The following is a 21,373-nucleotide window of genomic DNA, read 5'->3' on the forward strand; positions in this document are numbered from 1 at the left end:
TCTAAAAACCAGCCCTGGGTGTCACTTAAAAGACGCGTGTATTACACAATGGAATGACAGGAAGAATTATGAGTTCTCATTATGAAGCAAGTCTCGAGCAATTGAATTATTGAACTCTCGGCCATCATTAAGTACCCTTTCATCCTCTTCCTGCTGCTTCAAGACAGAGCCCAAAGCGCCACCTTCAGCCGAATAGTTGGAACCACAAAGACCAGCAGCTGGCGAGCTGCTGCAGGGACAACTATTCACACACCCAGACCCACCTGGCTGGGTACCAAAAAACAAACGTTTTCTCACTAAACAGCCCAGTATGCCATAGCTGTCAGAACTGCTGCTCTTCTAGAAGAGCAATCGTATGAACAGTTAGAGCACAGCTGCCTGAGTGGCACACATTAGGAACCCCGCATAAAGGGTATTTTGCCTAGATTTAAGCAAGCATCCAAATAAGTAGCATTTGGTGCATTTTTGCAGAAGGTTCTGTATTTCTTATTGAAACCTCACAGAGCACCTCAAGCATATTGTCACAGTTTCCAGCCAGGAAAACAGTATGCAATACCCAGTGGGCCCAAAGCTGAAGGTAAAAGACTTTGATAAAATTACTTCACAGACCTCACACCACAGACAAATAAACACTCATTGGATTCTTCAAAACCTGAACGCCCTTAAATTAGAACAATGTAATTACCGAACACAGGATTTAAGAGTACAGAACAGCCCACTCTAACAGCTGATTCCCAGATATAGAGAACACAAAAGAGACCGTAAGGACAAAAAAAATTTATTTTCAGAAAGGAAAATTCCAAGTCTCTCTTCATCTGTGTTTTGGGGCAGGGCAAGGAGATGGAATGAGTCAGGCATTTTGTGTTAACTAGACCTATCTCTGTAATACCAATAACAACAAAGACGTTTTTATTTACATCTTGCACATACAGGCTGGCAGAGTAATGGCAGTATTTCCCGTCAAAGCCACAACCGAGCTTGCAACGCGTTTGCCTAAAATTAAGAGAGGAAAAAACCATGCAATATTAAAACCAAACCTCTAACAATGGGCTAATTTGCTTTGTCTATTTTAAAGACCAAGAAAGACTATAAATAACCCAATATACTGGGCAATTTCTGTCAACCTTGATTTCAGCAGGCTGCTCCAAATTAAATGGTTCCAATAATTCCCGCTCCCCGCTCCAAAAGGAGATACTTCCCGGCAAGGGCCTCGGCCCCCGGGCGACCAGACCGAGACGGGGACGAAGGAGCCCCAGGAGGGGCCGCTCCTCACGCGGGCCCCGGCGCCCGCTCCCCGTTCCTCAGGCCGCCACCCACGCTCGGGCGGCAGCACCGAGGGCCGCAGCACGGGCCGCGCCCTGCGGCCCGGCAGGACCAGCCGGCCTCAGCCCCGAGAAAGGCCGCGCGGCGCGGCGCGGTACGGGGCGGGGCGGGATGGGGCGGGGCGTGCGGCGAGAGGCGGCGGCCGCACGACGCGGCAGCGGCGCGTCGGGGCCCCCCGCACCCTGAGCGGGCGGATAGGCGGGCGGGGCCGCCGGGCCCTCCGAGCCCCGCTGGGCCGAGGCGAGGCGAGGCGAGGCAAGCCCGGGCCGGGCCGGGCCGGGCCGGGCCGGGCCATGCCACCGCCCTCCCGTCCCGCAGCGCAGTCCCAGGCTCCGCTATCGCGGCCGCTGCACAGCGCTACGCGGCAAGAGCGCGTCTCCGCGACAACCGGCCAATCAGGCGGCAAGGCTTCAGCGCGCCTCCTTTGATTGGTAGCGAGGCCTCTCGAGCTCGCCCAAGGAGAAGGCTGCGTCTACAGGGCGGCGGGCGCTGAGTGTGCGGGGCTGTGGTTGGCTGGGAGGCGCGCCGGCGGGATGGCGGCGGGGCTGGGCGGCAGCGGCGACTTCTCGGACCTGCGGGAGATCAAGAAGCAGCTGCTGAGCGTGGCGGAGCGGAGCCGCGAGCGCGGCCTGCAGCACAGCGGGAAGTGGTGAGCGCCGCGGGCGGGCCGGGCCCCGCGCCGCGCCCCGCGGGCCCTGGGCTAACGGGTCTCTCTCCTCGCAGGGCCTCCGAGCTGGCCTTTGCCTTGGACCCGCTGCCGCTGAGCGAGCTGCCGCCGCCGCCGGCGCTCACGGAGGTACGGCTGGGGCGGGGTGGGGGCGAGCCCGGCCGAGTGGGACTGACATGGCCGTGGTTCCCCTTGGAGCGGGCACCGCGGGCCGGCTTTTAACCCTCTCTGCAGCTATTAAGGGAAAAAGGCGACCGTGGTCTTTTTAAAAACGTACGTGCCGGAGGCTGCTCTGAGTGCCGATGGTTCTGTCAGGCGGCGAAGTGCCCTTCCGTCCTGTGTGCGGTGGGGCGGACCGAGCTGGACGTGCTTTCCCAGATGAAAGCATTCCCTTTTACGTGTGCTGTGCCCTAAGTGAGGGACTCTGTAAGCAAAGTTTGAAATCACGCTCCTTAATTTAAATTTTTATTCGTCTTTACTAGGGCCAGAATTTATTGTAATGCAAATTACGTTGTGCCATTAAACTTGTGCTCCTTAGGACACAGGAGGAACAAGTTGTATTGCCATCCCATCTCCGTAGGTGTACAGGAGGACTTGGGTTCTATGCCTGTTTTGTTAAATTACAGCAGTGTGACATGTCACAAATGCCTTTCAAGGCATAGTTACCAAGGAAATGTTTGCATTTCACTTAGTGGATTAATATTGTTTGATATGGAATTCCTGAGTAGGTTTCTCATTTATGGTCATTCATGCTCATTGAACAGCTAATCCACGCCTTCTAGCAGCTTGCCGCATCATGTTTTCTGGAATCTGTTTATTTTAAATGTTTCTAACTAGTTTGTGCTCAGTATTTGAGAACTAGGAATTGGATCATGTGAGGGAACGGAAGGACTTCTCTAATGGTACTCAAACCATCTTTGAGGACGAATAAACTAGGTTTTAACTTTCAGAGCAGTTTCACTGGTATGTTTGTAACTAGGTGTTTTTCCTAAAGCATGTCAGAGCTTCTGAGGACTTAAACTCTTCTGTGTTCCTGCAGGAGGATGCTCGTGATCTGGATGCCTATACATTAGCCAAGTCTTACTTTGATCTGAAGGAATATGATAGGGCTGCCTATTTTCTACGGGGCTGCAAGAGTCAGAAAGCTTACTTCTTGTATATGTACTCTCGATACCTGGTAAGATAGAAGGAAAAGTTGCCTCTTGGCATTAAACTCCCCTGCTTCCCACCCCTCCCTGCCATACCTTTTTCTTTGCCTATTCTGTTCCAAATGACCACCTAGAAATACAAATAATATGTTTGGGGTGGAGGGAGATAGGGGTGTTCATTTTAGAACTGTGATATTTGTGAAGTCTCAGTTTGGCAAACTGCTGCTTAATGATTCTATGATTCTGTAATGAATGTGCTATTGTAATGTAATCTTGGGTTTCCTCTGTTTTCCACAGTCAGGGGAGAAGAAGAAGGACGATGAAACAGTGGATAGTTTGGGTAAGTCTCTGGTGTCAGAGAACACAAGACAATGTAGTGAAGCTTCCCGTAATGCCTCTTCATGTAAATCATCTTGATTTTATGGCTTTCCCCTCAATTTTCGGAAAATAGTGTGCTGTAACACGTTTTCTTTCATGCTCTCTTAGTTCATTGGTTTAATACAGGTTACATATTTTCATCTGTTAGTTCTCCTGATTAAGCAGGTGAACAGATGAAGTGATTTTCTTTTAAAAAGAGGAAAATAACCACATACTGGGAGGCCTTGAGGTCACATCAGTGATGATTCTGAATATACCCAACACTTTGTAATTGCTGTGGTAAGAATCTTGATTGAAAGCTAGCTGTTTGACTTTCTTCATGTAGGACCTCTGGAAAAAGGACAGGTGAAAAATGAAGCTCTACGAGAATTGAGAGTTGAGCTCAGCAAGAAACATAAAGCACGGGAACTGGATGGATTTGGCCTTTATCTGTAAGTGTCTGCATGCGTTCCTAATGTATTAATGTGTATTTGTGTGGATATGCAGAGTCTTATGATTCTGATTAACCTGATAACTTTACAGGTACGGTGTTGTGCTGCGGAAGCTGGACCTGGTGAAAGAAGCAATAGATGTGTTCGTTGAAGCTGCCCATGTCTTACCTTTGCACTGGGGAGCCTGGCTGGAACTTTGCAACTTGATTACAGATAAAGAGATGGTAAAACTTGGGAGATATCAAGATGCGGTAACAAATTCCAGCATTTAACCTGATTCAGTAACCAATGGTTCAGTTGCCACAAGATTGATGTCGCCCACTGCTTTAATCTGTGAGACTGTTAGGCAAGGCAATCCAAGAAAGTAAATTATGTGGTAAAGCCTCTTTTTCTTCAATTGCTTGCCATATGGTAGCTTGAGAATCTTTATAGAGGTTGGGCTTATTTCTTATTATTCACCTACAAAGTGGTTTAAGAAATGGCTAATTCACATATTCTGAGGTAGTTGTCAGTAGGGTTATTGCCTTATCACATGAAGGAGATCCTTCTAAGATATTTCTCTCTCTCTCTCTCTTTTGTTTTTTTTTTTTTTTTTTCCCTTCTCTTAATCTGGTTCTAGTTCCACAGGTATTGAGCATTTTTGGTAGCCTGAAAGGGTATATAGAATCACTGCTTTTAAAACTAAAACACTATGTACTGTTCCCTTTATCAAATGCCAAGCTGCACGTGTGAGATGAACTGTATCAAAGAATTGAACTTACAGGTAGAAACAAAATAGACTGTGTTTCTTTATGCATGGGATTTTATGAGACCACTCCTGGAATTCTTCAGTCAATTCTGGCTGGTGGAATATTTTAAAAAGTAGAGGTGGCACAGAAGAGAGCCTTACTGATCTGTGGAAGAAGAGAAATGTGTTTTGATGAGGTTATTTGGAGTCTGTTCACTTAGCTCATGAAAAATAGTGATGTGATATTGAGGTTCAAACATAGGAATAAAGTGCAGTCTTTTGAAGGACTTCTGAATTTAATGGAGAAATAAGGCCAGTGGCTGAACCTGAAGTCAGGTGCTGTCAGATTTAAAAACAATAATTCCTTCAGTGATTGACCAAATGAAATGGGTTCAATTCTTCTACAATTTCAGCAGTCATAGGAATAGATGGGGAGTGACTAAACAGAGTTACATGGTCCATATTGTACTGATTTTTTTTAGACTGGATGCCTTGGTGCTTCTTTCCTGTTTCAATAGTCTCAATTTATAGCAATTATTTAGTCTCTCCTTTGGCAGAACCTGATATTAATTCTTAGTCCTAATACTGCTCTTTTGTAGTTGGTGTTACGGTTTAAGAAAGTGATTTCAGGAAAGCTTCCTACCTCAAGACCATCTGCTAAATCATGGGAGGGAAGATAATGGATTCTTTGCCACAGGTGGCTGTTAGAATACTGATTGTCATCTCTTCCTCCTCTTCTTTGGTTCTTGCTAGTTGAAGTTCCTGTCCTTGCCAGATACATGGATGAAAGAGTTCTTTCTTGCACACATTTATACAGAGCTCCAGCTGATAGAGGAGGCTCTGCAGAAGTATCAGAGTCTCGTTGATGCAGGATTTTCCAAAAGCACTTACATCATCTCTCAAATTGCAGTTGCCTACCACAATATCCGAGGTCAGTGACACTTACTAGCTAGTAGGAATGATCCTCTTAATGCAAACTTGGTATTTATAGTTCTTGTTGTCTCATCTGCTGTTCTTTCTTCAGATATTGACAAAGCTTTATCCATCTTTAATGAGCTAAGGAAACAAGATCCATACAGGATAGAAAACATGGACACTTTCTCCAACTTGCTATATGTAAGGGTAAGCATTCTTTCAGTTGCCTGTCTGTAATGATGGTCTTTATGAGAGGTATGTTAAACACTGGCAAAGCAGCTGATGCCATCTAGCCTTTCTGAATAGAAGCTTCCAGCTTCAGCTTTCCACTTCGCAACGCCATGAAACAGATTAAATGTATGCACTGCTAACTGCCTAGGTTTTCTTTGAAACATGACCATGTTGAAGCACGTACCATGCTCCTTTTCTCGTAACTTTCATTTCCTTGTTTCACTAGAGCATGAAGCCTGAGTTGAGCTATCTGGCTCATAATCTCTGTGAGATAGACAAGTATCGTGTTGAGACCTGCTGTGTAATTGGTGAGAGTCAGCTCTTTTACATGTTGTTCTTCTGCTGTCTGCAGGCAGTGTGAGGAAATCTTAGAAACAATTGTGAAAATGATCAGTCAGCACAGCTATCAAAACCACTTGGTAAACGTGGTTTCAGGCAGTCTAAAAAGCAGACTAAATGATAGAGTACACTCTTCCCTCATTTCTTGCTGAAAGAGGTGCTGTAGTACTATCTGTGCAGGAAGGACTTGAAGAAATCATTACGAAGGCCCATGTCGCTCATAGTCCCTTTATTTATAGTCTTGAAACTCCAATGGAAATAATTGTGTGTCAGGACCAGGAAATTAATTGGTTGGATCATGACGTAAGTTTCAAGGCCGGGGGTTGGGATCTTGATTAGTACAACCAGAAATGAATTGACCAAAACACTGAAGAATGGACTGCTATCAGGTTTCTTCAGGTTTGAATCACATCTGCCTTTAATAGGACTCTTTATAATTTAAGTTAGGAGGTAGAGGATAATACATCTTCCATCTGTTTTCTGCTTCTCTGCTGGGGTTTTTTTTTGTTTGTGGGTTGTTTGAATTTATTTATATATTGTGACTTCTGCTTTAGGGAATTATTATAGCTTGCGTTCCCAGCATGAAAAAGCAGCACTGTATTTCCAGAGGGCCTTGAAACTGAATCCTCGTTATCTGGGAGCCTGGACGCTCATGGGACATGAGTATATGGAAATGAAGAACACATCTGCAGCCATCCAGGCTTACAGGTATCACTTGCGTAGTGCACAAAATGATGTTTGAGTCTGTATACATAAGGATTGAAGTAGTATCTTCTATTTTTTGTTAGTCTTCTGCTGAATTCTGTCTTGGTTTTGATCCTGACTGCTTTCTGACTCGTTCATCTCCCTTTCTTTGACAGACATGCAATAGAGGTGAACAAAAGGGACTACAGAGCATGGTATGGCTTGGGGCAAACCTATGAAATCCTCAAAATGCCATTTTACTGCCTCTATTACTACAGACGGGCCCACCAGCTCAGGTAGAGTTGAGAATGGAGCCATGTTTATTGGTGTTTGCTCTGATGTTGTTGCTACTAGCTAAGGAATTTACACGGAGGAACTAAGTTTGGGGAAGGGAGAACATCAATGCTATGGGATTCGTGCAGTCTCGCTATTCTAAATCCTCTTAGTTGTATTAGTTAACTATTAACAAAGGCTTTGTCAGTTAAAGCACTTATTGGGAGTATAAATGATGTTTTGTGTAAGGGAGGATGACAGACACTGCCAGATGTAGATTTCCCCCCACTCCCTTTGAGATCAGCTGGCTGTCCATTAAACTACATGTAGGAATTGCTCTTTTACAGACCAAATGATTCTCGTATGCTGGTTGCTCTAGGAGAATGCTATGAGAAACTCAATCAGTTGGTGGAAGCTAAAAAGGTAAGTGAAAACAGGTGTGTGGAGTAAGACTTTAGGGTATCTCCCAGGACACTAGATGGACTCGCAGCAAAATTGTGGAAATGCAGTGTGTTTGTTAGGAGCTTACTGAAACCATTTCTGTGGCAGTTACAATTGGGAAAGTTTTACTGAGATGTGATTAGAGCAGCTGATAAATAAAAAGTCTATAGATGACATGTGTGCCTTTGCAGGAAAGCCATGTTTTCTGTTTCTGACTTGCTTGCGTGAGTCATGAGCTGGAGTCGTTTTTGTGATGTGCTTGACTGACTTTCCTTCCCTGACAGTGCTATTGGAGAGCTTATGCTGTGGGAGATGTGGAGAAAATGGCACTGGTGAAACTGGCAAAGTGAGTATGTACTATCACTGTCAATATTGTATTACATGGAACGAGCACTTTGATACCTGATGATGAAATGCTAAATGGAAAACAAGTGGAATTGCTGTTAGGTAGTATTACTTTTGGAACTGTGTAATAACTGGTGTCTTTAGGTCTGTAGTGACTGAATTCTGGTGTCCAGCTTTAGCTTTAAGCTTCCCTCAGGATGATTAGAGGGAATCATACCATAATGTGGGTTGCAAGGGACCTCCTAATCCTGAGGTGATTTGAGCAGGCAGTGCTAGCAATTGTATTTGTATTGAATCTTAAAGAAATTCATGATGGTAGATGATGTACAACATTGTAGATTGATTGATTCCTGCCCCCTCCCCTTTCCAGTATATGATTTTGACATTGGGAAAGGGTCTAATGTGAAATAAATGTGAACACTCGGATGTCAGCACTAATTTTTGGCAGGGATAAAGTATTACAAAGTGGAAAAGTGAAGGGGAAGGAAATGGGCAAATGAAAGGTGAAACTGCTGTACAAAGACTTTGGGATGTAGCGGGGGAAGAAGGAGCACTGGAGGAAATAGCAGTAAATAGGGTGGCAAAAGTCTGTTGAAAGCTTTAAAGTGTAACAGAATAAGCTACTGTCCCTGCTTTGTTTTTTACTGCTTCTAGCAGTTGGTATCTGACTGGCTCCCTTCCTGGTAATATGAATGTTCTCAACCTGGATCATCTCTTTCCATGAGGGGCAGGACATGGTGCATGTCTTGCAAATTCTGAAGGAAAAGACCTGGCTTTAGTCCATGTCAGGTTGAGTAGGTACTTTCTCATACACCAAAAAGGTCTTTGACAGTGCAGTCTTGTTCCAGTGGCCCATTTTTCTCCTTTTCTAGGCTACATGAACAGCTGAATGAATCTGAACAGGCAGCTCAGTGCTATATCAAATACATCCAGGATATCTATTCCTGTGGGGTAAGATACTTTGGGAATAAAAGAAGTAAACATGGTGTAGAGCTACCTTGGAAGGCACTCAAAGATGATGGTTTTTACCCCTCTTGCTGTAGGAGATAGTGGAACATCTGGAGGTCAGCACTGCCTTCCGTTACCTGGCCCAATACTACTTCAAGTGTAAGCTCTGGGATGAAGCCTCAGCATGTGCTCAGAAATGCTGTGCGTTCAATGATGTGAGTAGTTGTGCAGTCATTGGTGTTTCTTTCTTGGGGGAACTATGACCTTGACCTTGGCTCCCCTCAGAGTAGGAGGAATCCTTTATTGAAGGAATGAGGGCTGTCTACCATGCAGGTCGCATCCTGAGTGGTGGTGTTTATACCTGATCACTAATACTGCTCATGATTGACTAAAATCATGGACATATGGTGTAGATGGTAAAATTAAACCATGCCTTATTGGTATTCATTAAATTAAACAAGTTGAGGCTCCACATGGCTGTCATAAGATTGCCGAAAATCATGGTGGTGGGGAGGAGGTTAAATGGCCGCAGACTCCCACACTGTGTAGTGATGGTCCTCACATGACTCTTTTTTTTTTTCTTGCCTTTCTGTGTGTAGACAATGCAGAGGATATAATAGTACTTGGGTTTTGCATGTTACTCTATACTGAGAGGTTCTGTATCTGTAAGTGGGCAATTCTAGACTTTTAACTTCAGCATAAAGGTAAACAGTAGCCTTGAGTGCAGGGTGTTTGGCCTATCCTTAATGAAGCTGTTTGGAACTCTGGAGAACCTGGATTCAGCTTCTGTGAAGCTTTTCCAATCTACTTTTTGCCAGAATATTTAGGCAGTTTCAGCGGTTGATGGTAACACTGTCTGAAATACCCAAGTAACATGCAAATCAGGTTAATAAAATGAGGAAAGGCTAAAAAAAAGTGACATACCTTAATGTTTTTAAGTAGAAAAAAGAAATGAGGATGGTTTTTATAGCTTGTAGCCTTATAGAATGACAAACTATAATAACTTATACTGCTTGCATACTGAATTTGACCCATAAACCACCCATCCATAGGTGTATTGTTTTGATTTATTTATTTATTTTTTTTTACAAATTGTTTTCAGACTAGAGAAGAAGGAAAGGCCCTGCTGCGGCAGATCTTACAGCTTCGCAACCAAGGAGAAACCTCGTCCACAGATATTGCTGCTCCCTTTTTCCTCCCCGCGTCGTTGTCGGCCAATAACACTCCCACACGTCGTGTCTCCCCACTCAATCTCTCTTCTGTAACACCATGAACAATGCTGATACTTCTAACCTGTGCATTGAATGTGATATGGCAGATGGGGCTTGCAAGGACTCACTGCTTTCCAGTGAAATTTCCACAGTCGTCGTTGCCTTCACATGAAGGGTAGGAGTTATTAGAGCCCACAGCTGAAGACAGATATGCCCCCGACAGGCAAAGGTGCAGCTTATGTGAAAGTGCCTATGCTGAGATGTGAGAACCTGCTCTACTTCTCACCAAGTCATTCCAGTTAGAGGGCAGACATGTTCCAATACACACAACTACTAAAGGATTGGGAAGAGCTTGTCTGCTTGAGCTAAAATATATTTGAAGTTTGATTATGCCTTGTTACCTCTGGTCTTTACTGAACTTCTTGGGGTGACCTTTTAGCGGTATCATTGCGGTCTACATCAGAAACTGTTACCTGCCTGGCTACTTCAGGACTTTTGCTTGTCTTGAACTACACAGAAGACGTTCCACTAAAGCAGTAGATGTAGGCATTTAAGAGGTAGCTGCTATGTGTATGTTGAAGGACTGAGAAGTGTCAGCGGAGTTCCAGGTAGCCACAGGTGACAGCTGTTTGCAATTCCATCTGTGGATCTGACAGATACTTTGGCTTTCAGTAGAAAGGCAGCCAGTGGGATAGCACAATTATAAAACTCATGGTTAAGTTACTGTCCTTGGGCTGCTTTATGGTGCAGCTTTCATTTCTACTGTAGCAAATGAAATTGGGTGAACCATAATGGATCATTTTGTTAAGGATTGCCACATCTTGTGGATAGTATGGTGCAGGGGATTCCTCCCCTGCAGGGCTGCTGCTTGTCCCCTTCACACATCCAGCCCATAGTAAAGCTAAGTGAGAATTTCAAAGGTACATGCATATGCCCAGGTACTGCAGACATGACCATCAATGAATAGATTAACATAAACAAGAGGACAGTGCCCTTAGATGCGCTTGCTTAAAACCGAAACTGCAGAAGTGGCCTGATCCTGTTCCCACTTGCTTAAAGTTTGCTAGTGGAACATATGCATATGCTTTCAGTGACTTAACTCAAGTACGTGTTCACGTTCTCTGGTCTCTCCAGTCTCTGCCCATAACTTTAAGTCTCTGCGGTATCCATGCCTAGACCTTGGCTATCTTGTTCAGCTTCAACCTGGACCTAGGGTGTCTACAGATTTTGGGTTTTGCCTGTTTGATGGCTAGTCCTGGTTAGGGTTGCTATTGGAACATACACGTATGTACGCAAACGGTGAGGAGCATGATGATACAGAGAACAGGCACCAATAGTGTTTAATAAAAGTGTAGAATGCACTATGATGATGAGTCGTATGTCTCAGCCAGACAAAGGTTACTGACCAGAAGCCTGCTTGTATGCAGTTGGTAGCTCTGGTGCCCAACCTTACCTGTCAACTCTTTCTCTCACTCCGCACCCCATTTTGCTATGCTTGTTTCTCCCTGACCCATCCTCACCCCTCCCTTGGGGTCTGTGGTCATTCCCCTAGACGTCCTATGATACGTTGTATGTGGTCCTGCGATCCGCTTCAGACATCTTGAAATAAATCTGCTCTTGCCTATGAGACCCTTCTTGATAACTAACCATAGTTCTATTTGTTACAAAGCTCCTGCCTGAATCTCTTCAGAGTTACACTTGAGTGGTGCCTTTAATGGCCTGTTGACATGTGTCTTAGAGCTCTAGTATTGGTTAGCTGCTCTCAGACTTTTGTGTATACATGTGCTTCACTTATCACCTGTCCTGTTCATTGTCTTTTCTTTTATGTTGAATAGTTGTTAACCAGATACCCTTACACATGTATCCAGTTTGTTCACACCTTCACTGAGGTAACCAAGGGTGGAGGTTAATAACATCGCTGACTTTGACTTGAAATGTCTTGCTCATTGACACTTGGTGCCCTTCAGACAAAGACAGTGTTAAGTTTGGGCTTCATCTGCCTGGGAGGAATGTGATTTCATTTGTTTTGAGCAATGAGTTGTGAAGAACAACCAATGGTTTGGGATATCAGTTTGACCTATGACCTCAGATGACTTCAGCCAAACATCTCGGTGCTATTGAGTTACAACTTGTAAGCTTGATACGACTTTGAAGGTTTTTTAAAAAGTACTTGAGGTTTGTATACATTTTGGGTTATGAATTATGAATAACCAACTATGAACATATTCATATGTTAAGAATAATCTGCAGTTACAAATAATCTGCAGATATTAGTTCTAAACAAGCTCCAGTTTCCTCAGGGCTATCCAGTCGTGGGATCTCCCATTGAGTTTTGTAGTTGTCTGAAGATTTCCTTAAGAGGAAACAGTCCAATTTTCAGCTCAATGTTTTTTAATGAAGATTACCCAAACTATGGTGCTTATAAAGGTCCTGCGTTAAATCCAGTATCCAGATGTCATTGTGAGAGGCTGTCTGTAAGGATTACCTGTGTTCACCAGATCTAAACAGTGGAATGGCTTTGATCTGATACGATGCACCTTGCCGGCGGAGTTTCAAAGAGGCTATTATCAGGACAATCAGTTAAACTTGGCTTCCCCTGATGTGGAGGATACTTCTTCCAGATACGCCTACTTTCAATAGTCCTCTATAAAAGATGCAGTAGGGTTGAGCCATTATCTCTAAGGTGGGTTGTGAGAACTGCGAGTTCATAGTTTTGTCTCTCCCACCGCTAGCTTAGATAATGGCCCTTAATGCCAAGTTCAGAAACCTGTGTTTGATGAAAGTGTGGTGATGGACATGTCTCTAGCTTATGCCAGCTCTGGAAGTGTGATGATCTCTGTTGGTAATGACATCCATTGCACAAGATGGGTGTGATTTGTTAAGAAGAAAACTACATGTTAAGTAGAGGTTACCTATGGTCTTAAAACTGAAGATGTAATGGGGCCTCCTCTCTTTTTTTTTTTAATATGGCCTATTAGTATATTTAAAATTACAAGCCAGTCTACTAGCTTTCTAGCATCTTATAGTACATAACATGTCACATTTTGTTACGACCATCAGTGACCTACAAAAATCAGTAGTTGGTAATGACAACTGATGATTGATTCTTATGCCACATAAGGTAAATTAAACAATTTATGCAGCAAAACAAATCTAGTTCTGTCTTTCCCTTCTGGTAAAACAAACTTTAGGATAAATAATCATTACACTTATGAGAATATTCTAATACCTGAGGCATTGAAGAAAAACTTTCAAACTCTTCCTGTTTTCTAGGAGCAATCAGTCTTATAGAGAACTATTAACGCTGGCTTCTTAATACTTTGAGAAAAAAAGCTTTAAAATGTTCTATTTTGTTACTCCATTCACAGGTCTCTAAAGGAGATGCTGTTTTTTACATCAGTCACACTTGCCAACTAAAATTGTGCACTATAGGGTTAAATTTTGGAGACAAGTTGATTTCTAGACAGATTGGTGTCCTCCAGTGCTGACTTACACAGCCTTCCTTCTATCCTGGTTCAGTCATAGTACTCCACTGTCCATTATTAATTTTTCCTAGAGTCTTTCTGTACTAAACACGCTTGAAAGCACATTAATGAAATCACCAGTACTATTAATAGGTCTAGCTACTCTCTTCAAGCTGTCCTCCTTTGGAGGATCACCCTGTAAAACAAACCAAAAAGACCCATTTGGTTGTTACATTTTTGGAACGCTTTTCCAAAGCTTTAACTGCTATTAGCGGAATTACTTACTCTGTTTTAGTCTTTCTTTTAGTATTTCTACCTGATACACTGCAGGATTTGCTGTTTCCAGAATTACAACTGGCCCTTGCCATTTCCTGGGCTATCTACATGGGGTTTCACTAATACCTTGATATGTTACATGATTTTCTGCATTCCATTCTTTGCAGTTCAGAGTTTTCCAAGTCTCCTACTGTTTTGTATTTGTGGTCTAGCTGTGTCTGACATTTATTTTATTAGCATATGTAGCCAGTAATCAGGTAAATTTTTTTGCTACCATTCAGCTGTCAGTCCACCACTGCTGAAGTGCTCTTGTTTCTCAGCCAGTGATTATTATAATGTGAGGAGACAACACACAATGAAGGAACAGAACAGAGAATGGCCTTGGGATACGCAGGAGTTGAGGCAAGATCTTTCAGCAGTCAGAACTTTTGAATGTTACGTTGACAACTCCCCTATTCTATTCTGCTTGAGTACCATAGTAACCAAAGCTTGACTGTTACTTAGGCACTTTTTCCTACATTTTGATATTCTTGGTTGTAAGCCAGTGCCCCTTTTTTGCTACTTCTGGGTACTTACTGTCTTTCTGATCGTAGACACGATCTGTTCCAGTGACATGAACGGGAATTTGTCCATATTCTGGTTTGTCTTTTCGTAGCATTCCAGTTTGGAATCTGCCTGTCTGTACCCTCCAAATGTTGCTTCAGCAGTGCTTAGATACCTGCAACAGATGCGTATTGCTGCAATCATCTGTTTCTCTCCTGTACATCCGGTCTGTTGCCAAATACCACCATTTGCTGAATCCAGAGTTAAACTATTTCTTCTTGAGAAAGTAATCTCTAAAATGCCTTTCTCTTGTTCAGAATTCTGTGCTAACTGAACACAGCAAATCTCAGGAGTTACCAATTGCACGGTCTGAGTAAAAACCTGTTCTAAAATCTCCATTTCTTCTTTATGTCGTGTGTGATACAAGCTGCATTTGTTTGGTGATTCTGGAGACCGTCTCCAGGGCTCAGGGCTTTTGCAGTACCCTAATTGAGGCTGTTGTGTCAATAACCATTTTGGGGCAATGTGAATTCCCATTCTCCCCAACTAAAGCTCTTAACTGTTGATCGCCCCTGTAAATCAGAAACCAGCTTAACCAATAGCCCATGAGGGTTTTAAAGTTGGGCACACCTGTTGTGCAGAACCAAACATACATCTGTCTGAAACAGCCTCTGGCTCCTCTTACATTTGACTGCTGCTGTTTCGTAGCTGTTCTCAAAGGGCATTAGTGGGTGCTTAATTTCAGCATTTTTCATGCTTTCTACTCTTCAGTTTATTTCAAATTAGAGCCCCGTTCTTATATTATTGCTTGCCTGATCTATTGTGATTTCATCCAAGAAACCTCTTGCCATCTCCTTTATCGTGAGATAGTTATCCTATTTATTCCAGGCAGTACCATCACAGCACTTGGTCCTCTGCATTTGCATTGTATGCGTATAGCAAAGGGATCCCATTTTCCTAATTCTGGGCACCTCTAGAAATTACTGTGTCTTGAATTATGTTCCTTATCATCTACTGAATGAGCATTTCAACAGGAGATGGGTTGAAGCGGCAAAATGGGATCTTGATGTATTTTAAAAGCACCCCCATAATAATTCCATGCAAGCCTGAGGCTCTGAATGAGACCATCTGCACAACTGTTGTCACCCTTTGCTCCTGGCTTGCCTTCCCTCGCACAGCAGCAAGAGCTTGCTGCTCCATGACACCCTCTGGTCACCTATCTGGGTAATTCAGTCACTAAAGAGACCATGCAGTTTTGCTCCTCTTCCTAGAGGCTGCAAGTGCTCTTACTTGCAGGTAGAGATGGTAAAAAGCTAGCTGGAAGAAGCAGCCCAAATATACTTAGTAAGGACAAACTATCCAAAGACTCACTACCAAAATCAAGCTCTTTACTGGGACAAGGAGACTGTGACTTGTCAAACAATTCTAACTGGTGGAAATAGGGGCAGATATTTATATGAGTGATAAACAGAAAAGGCCTCACAATGCTTGACCACCAATGACTTTTTCTTTAAGTCCCAGTTAAAAATCCTGGGAATGAGGGGACATATAATGCATAGGCAGTGCAGGCAGGGATGCACATCCTGAGGAGGTTATAGGCATATGGCCTGGGAGTGCAGGGCGGGGACCAGGAAAGCAAAGGCAGAGCTGGAGATGTAAAAAGCAATATGAGGGTTTCTTCAGGTACATAGGACAACAAAGGAAGATGAAAGAAACTGTACAAACCTGGTTACAACCGACATGGAGAAGGCTGAGGTACTCAACAACTTTTTTGCCTTGGCCTTCTCCAGCTAGTGCTCTGTCCACACCGCCCAGTTCACAAAATCCAAAGGCAGGGATGGGGATAATGAAGTACTGCCCACCATTAGAGAAGATCGGGTTTGAGACCACCTAAGGAACCTGAATGTGCACAAGTCCAAGGGACCTGATGAGGTGCATCCATGCGTCCTGAGGGAATGGGCAGATGAAGCTGCTAAGCCACTATCCATCATATTTGAGAGGTCAGTCCAGTGAAGTTCCCACTGACTGGAAGAAAAGAAGCATAACCCCCACTTTTAAAAAGGGAAAAGAGGCAGACCCGGGGAATTACAGGCTAGTCAGTCTCACCTCTGTGCCCGGCAAGGTCATGGAGCAGAGCTTCCTGGAAATTATGCTAAGGCACACGGGAAATAAGGTGATCGGTGACAGCCCACATGGCTTCACTAAGGGCAAATCGTGCCTGATGAACTTGTTGGCCTTCTATGATGGTGTTACGGCATTGGAGGGTAAGGGAAGAGCGACTGACATCCTCTACCTGGGCTTGTGCAAAGCATTTGATGCTGTCGCACACAGCGTCCTTGTCTCTAAAATCGACTTGATGGGTAGACCGCTTGGTGGTAAGGAATCGGCTGGATGGCTGCGCTCAAAGAGTTGGGGTCAGGGGCTTGGTGTCCAGGTGGAGACCAGTGATGGGTGGCGTGTCTCAGGGGTCCGTATTGGGGCCTGCGCTGTTTAACGTCTTTGTCGGTGATGCGGACAGTGGGATTGAGTGCCCCCTCAGCAAGTTTGTGGACGACGCGAAGCTGAGCAGTGTGGTTGGTACTCTAGAGAGAGGAGATGCCGTCCAGAGGGACCTCGATGGGCTTGAGAGTTGGGCCCGTGCAAACCTCATGAAGTTCAACAGGGCCAAGTTCAAGGTCCCACACCTGGGTTGGGGCAATCCCAAGCACAAACACAGGCTGGGCAGAGAATGGATTGAGAGCAGCCCTGCGGAGAAGGACTTGGAGGGGTGCTGGTGGATGAAAAACTGAATGTGAGCCAGCAATGTGCGCTTGCAGTGCAGAAAGCCATGTCGTATCCCAGGCTGCATCAGAAGAAGCGTGGCCAGCAGGTGGAGGGAGATGATTCTCCCCCTCTGCTCCACTCTTCTGAGACCCCACCTGTAGTGCTGCGTTCAGCTCTGGGGCCCCAACATAAGAAGGACATAGATCTGCTCGAGCACGTCCAGAGGAAGGCCATGATGATGCTCAGGGGGCTAGAGCTCTATGAAGGCAGGCTGAGAAAGCTGGGGCTGTTTAGCCGAAAGAAGAGAAGGCTCCAGGGAGACCTTACTGAGCGGCCTTCAAGTACTTAAAGGGGGTCTACAGGAAAAATGGGGAGGGACTTTTTACAAGCGCATGTAGTGATAGGAGGAGGGGTAGTGGTTTTAATCTGAAAGGGGGTATATTTACATTAGATATAAGGAGGAAATTCTTTATTGTGAGGGTGGTGAGACCCTGGATTGGGTTGCCCAGAGAAGCTGTGGATGCCCCAACCCTGGAAGTGTTCAAGGCCAGTCTGGATGGGGCTTTGGGCAGCCTGGTCTAGTGGAAGGTGTCCCTGCTTGTGGCAGGGGGGTTGGAACTAGGTAATCTTTAAGGTCCTTTCCAATCCAAAGCATTCTAAGATACCACAGCCTTGCCTCCTAAGGAGCCTGCAGACAGAAGGAGAGGCCTACAAGCTTTTATGTTGACTCTCTGCCACAGGATCCTCTAGGACACTGAACTGACCCTGACAGAACCTGTTAGGCTAATTTACAGTCTCTTTGTGCCTGCAGTCCCAGAGAAGTCAGGCCATGCTATATGCCTTTAGTATTTTTAACATTTGCTTTTTCCTTTTTCAATATTCTTCAGACTTTCCATTTATGTTGTACAGCCATGTCCTTGTCTTTCAGAAGGCCATTTCCAGAGCTGTGCAATCAGTAACCACAACATGCAACGAAAACATTTAGGCTAGACATACACAGACAGCAGCTTTTAAAAAACAGAACTTTGCTTTATTTTGGGCATTGAAGCTTTTTTCCAGTCATTGAGTGTGTTAACTGCCCAAGGGATATTTCTTATGAAAACACTGTAATTCTATAAAGCCCATTTACAGTGTCTTCCACTTCAGGCTCTTAGAGTTTGTCATATAAATGACAAGTGCTTTTCCTTCTGAAGTGAATTCAGGTGCGTAAGGAAAGAGCTCACGAGGGGTTGAACAGAGGAACCTATTGGACTCCTTGGTGTTAGGCTGTACAATATGCATCTAATGCTCAAGTGGATCTGTTAGTATTATGTTACAGATCCTGCTGAACAAAATGGAAAAAAAAATAATTCACTGGATCTCCTACACCACTCAGAGAAAAACTAAATGCCTCCACTTCACAGGTGAGGAAGCTGAAGCCGAGACAAACTGGTCAGCCATGAGTCAGGCATACGGTGAGAGACTCCTTACTCAGATACCTCTGCTTCTAATGCCGGGTTTCCTTCTCCTTTTCTGAAAGGTTTCATGGTAACCCTTTGAAACGCTGGCACTTAAAGTAAGGCCTAACAACTAGATACTAAGGGAGATTCTGATGGAATTTGGTGTTCAGGTTGGAAGACTCCAAATTCAGCCTTTGTCACTAGTTTTGTTCTGATTTTGCTGCTGACCAGGGAACCACATTATAGAATGGAGATAATCCACAAATCCAGTACTCCAGTAAACTATCTTTTACTCTCTATAAATGTTTTTTTCCCTGTGTGTTGCTGTGGTTAGAAGAAACCCCAGACCACAACATTTGTCCTCACTTTGTCCACAAAAAGAAGAGTATTTTTGCAGTAAAACTAACACCTTACCTGACCAGGTCTAATGGTGATATTTACCTTCTCTGTAAAGTGCCAAAAGGGTAATGATTGGAATTCTTGATGTATTTATTATTGTCAGCCTGCCGACTTCTTCCAAGGATATTGCTGTCACTCTTCAGAAGGAAGGAGATGAGGAAGCTTCTGAAGAACCTGAAGGGCAGAGGCTTCCGTGGTCGTCATTTGCATGACTGCCTCACTAACCTTTGAGCTATGCAGAAGTGTGGCTGCTTATGCAGTTTATTCAGATATATAAACAGCTCCGATTAACTCAGTCTGGGCTGGGCTTGTTCTCCAGCACGTTATGGGACACTTTTCCATTGAGGGTCGTGGCCTTGTGGCATGCCAGACTAACACCTGTCTTGGTGGCTCGTTCCTTTGGGAAGGTGTTTTCTGAGGCTGAGGTGCAATTTCAGGTGCGGGGATGTCAGGCCTCTCTCGCCCCTGGCCCACACACGTTTTCTAAGGGAGAGCTCCCAGGTGGCCCCGTGGGGTGCGGGCGCTTCGCGTCGCCCAAGCTCGACTCTGAGGGCTGAGGCCCGTCGCCCTCGGCGAGCGTCCGCCCCGAGCGGGTCTCCCACCGCCCCGCCGGGGCCGGGCGCGCACGGCGCCCTGACAGACCCCCGGACCCCGCTGGCGGCGGGGTCGGCTCCCGGCGGTGGCCGCGGGGCGGCTCGGAGGGCCGCGGGAGCCCCATCCGCGGGCGCTGCCGCCGCCTCCCCCCGGCCAGGCTCCCCTCGCCGCCGCGGCGTTGCCATGGCGGCCGATCGCGCGGCGCTGCGGCGGCGGGGCGGGGCGGGGCCTGCCGCAGACCCCGGCCCGGCAGCGCAGGCCTCCGCCGCGGGGAGGCGGCGGGGCGGGCGCCCGCCCTCAGCGTCGGCGCGCAGGAGGCCGGCGGGGCCGGTGCTGGGCGCTGGAGCCGCCGCGGCGGCGGCGGGAAGATGGATGCGCCGCGCTCGTCCCTCGCCGCTCGGCATCCTCCCCTGGCCGCGGCACGGTGAGCGGCGGCGCCCGGGAGGGTGGCCCGGTCCCCGCGGCGGGGGAACAATGACTTCGGCCGGCGGAGGGGGGCCGGGGCGGCGGCGAGGCGGGCGAGAGGGAGCGATGGAGGTGGGCTGGAGAGGAGGGGAGGCGCTGGAGGTGCTGATGGAGGCGAGTGGAGGCAGCGGTGCGGCGGGAGGCAGCCCGCGGCGCCGTGCCGGGAGCCACCTCAGCCTCTCCCGGTGCCGCACTATTGTGCGCCCGGTTGGTCATTGTCTCGCCTGCCCCGAGCCGCGCGCGCTGTGCTGGCGGCGATTGCCTGTCACAAAGGCCGGGGTCTCTGCGGGGCTGCCGGCGCCGTGCGGAGGCTGCAGCCGGCGGAGCCTGGGCTGGGCCTCGGTGAGATGGCATCTGGGGCGGGCGGGCAGGGCGGCCGTCGCGGCGCTGCCCTCGCTATTTCTGCTCGCGGTGCGTGGCACACGCAGCACCGCACAAGGTTTCTTGCCGAGCGTGTCTTTTTAGAAACGCACCTGTATGTGTCCTGGGGTGCCAGGGTTGGGGGAGCTGTGCATGTGCGTGTGAAGACATGCTCTCTCGCAAACGCAGACACCGCAAGATGCATCTCTTTGTACGTGCAACGTATGCCTTTTTCCCCACGGCCATTAACTGATGGAACACGCCGCTTGGGTTGATGTGCACTTAAATTACTGGATTGCCGTCCCTCAACTTTCATGATGGCTGCTTAGGACAGATCTAGATCGTGCGTTTGGTCTATCTTATGGCACTTAATGCTGATTTGTAGTCTGTTTCTATTTTTGCTGTGAATTCAAATACATAAAAGATGCTGAATATACCTTATAGGCTGGGAACGTTGAGAAGTATACGTTTTTGAAGTTTAATTTGAATTCTTGTAAGGAAAAAAGAATGAGATGTGTTTTAAAACAATTGCATTCTGATATTGTCCTGCATCGCTGTAAGGTGACATGTTGGAGCCCCATTCTCAGTGTCTCTTATTTGCTGGGTCAAACTCTGCACTGGCGCACATATCGCGTCTGGCCTAGCGGTCTGGGTGGCCCATCAGGAGAATGTTTTGTCCCTTTTCAGGCAATAATGTGAGGGTTATTGCTTCTGCTCTGACTCAGGTTTTGTTTCTATTGATCTGGCCTGCTGCTTTACATACGAATTTTGAATCCAGGCCTGCTGTGCTGTAAATGCTAGCTTTGCTGGCACTTCACCAGGTTCAGATTGGCGCTTGAGTGAGGTAAATATCTGGTGATTCTGAGCGGTTCTCTGGGAATGATTATGGTATCGGTGAAGCCTGGGAGTGGTTAGCTGGTAATTGTTGACAGGATGTGAGGCACAAGTACGCTGTAAGTAGTTCTGTAGCAATCACAAGACACCACGGGCACCTCAATACAAGATGGAC

At 46.0% G+C, this 21,373-nt stretch overlaps 2 protein-coding genes across 7 annotated transcripts in view; both read left to right on the forward strand.

The window, feature by feature from the left end:
* The first annotated feature begins 1,802 nt into the window (after nt 1-1,802).
* CDC23 (cell division cycle 23) lies at nt 1,803-10,451 on the forward strand. The gene is made up of 16 exons (XM_064458195.1): nt 1,803-1,972; nt 2,047-2,119; nt 3,030-3,167; nt 3,436-3,478; nt 3,842-3,947; nt 4,039-4,171; nt 5,428-5,605; nt 5,699-5,796; nt 6,047-6,128; nt 6,714-6,867; nt 7,020-7,139; nt 7,464-7,539; nt 7,842-7,903; nt 8,775-8,853; nt 8,946-9,065; nt 9,953-10,451. Exons 1-16 carry the CDS (start codon nt 1,857-1,859, stop codon nt 10,121-10,123), a joined length of 1,749 nt encoding a protein of 582 aa, XP_064314265.1. The 5' UTR covers nt 1,803-1,856; the 3' UTR covers nt 10,124-10,451.
* Nucleotides 10,452-19,797: 9,346 nt separating this feature from the next.
* The window catches only part of JAKMIP2 (janus kinase and microtubule interacting protein 2), a 71,671-nt gene continuing 70,095 nt past the window's right edge, over nt 19,798-21,373 (forward strand). For all 6 annotated transcript variants that reach the window (XM_064458197.1, XM_064458198.1, XM_064458199.1 and 3 more), the window contains exon 1: nt 19,798-19,963. The gene's annotated coding sequence lies outside the window, so the exon portion shown is untranslated. The remainder of the gene's footprint in view (nt 19,964-21,373) is intronic.

Source organism: Phalacrocorax carbo, chromosome 8 (assembly GCF_963921805.1).
Source record: "Phalacrocorax carbo chromosome 8, bPhaCar2.1, whole genome shotgun sequence".
Taxonomy (NCBI): Eukaryota; Metazoa; Chordata; class Aves; order Suliformes; family Phalacrocoracidae; genus Phalacrocorax; species Phalacrocorax carbo.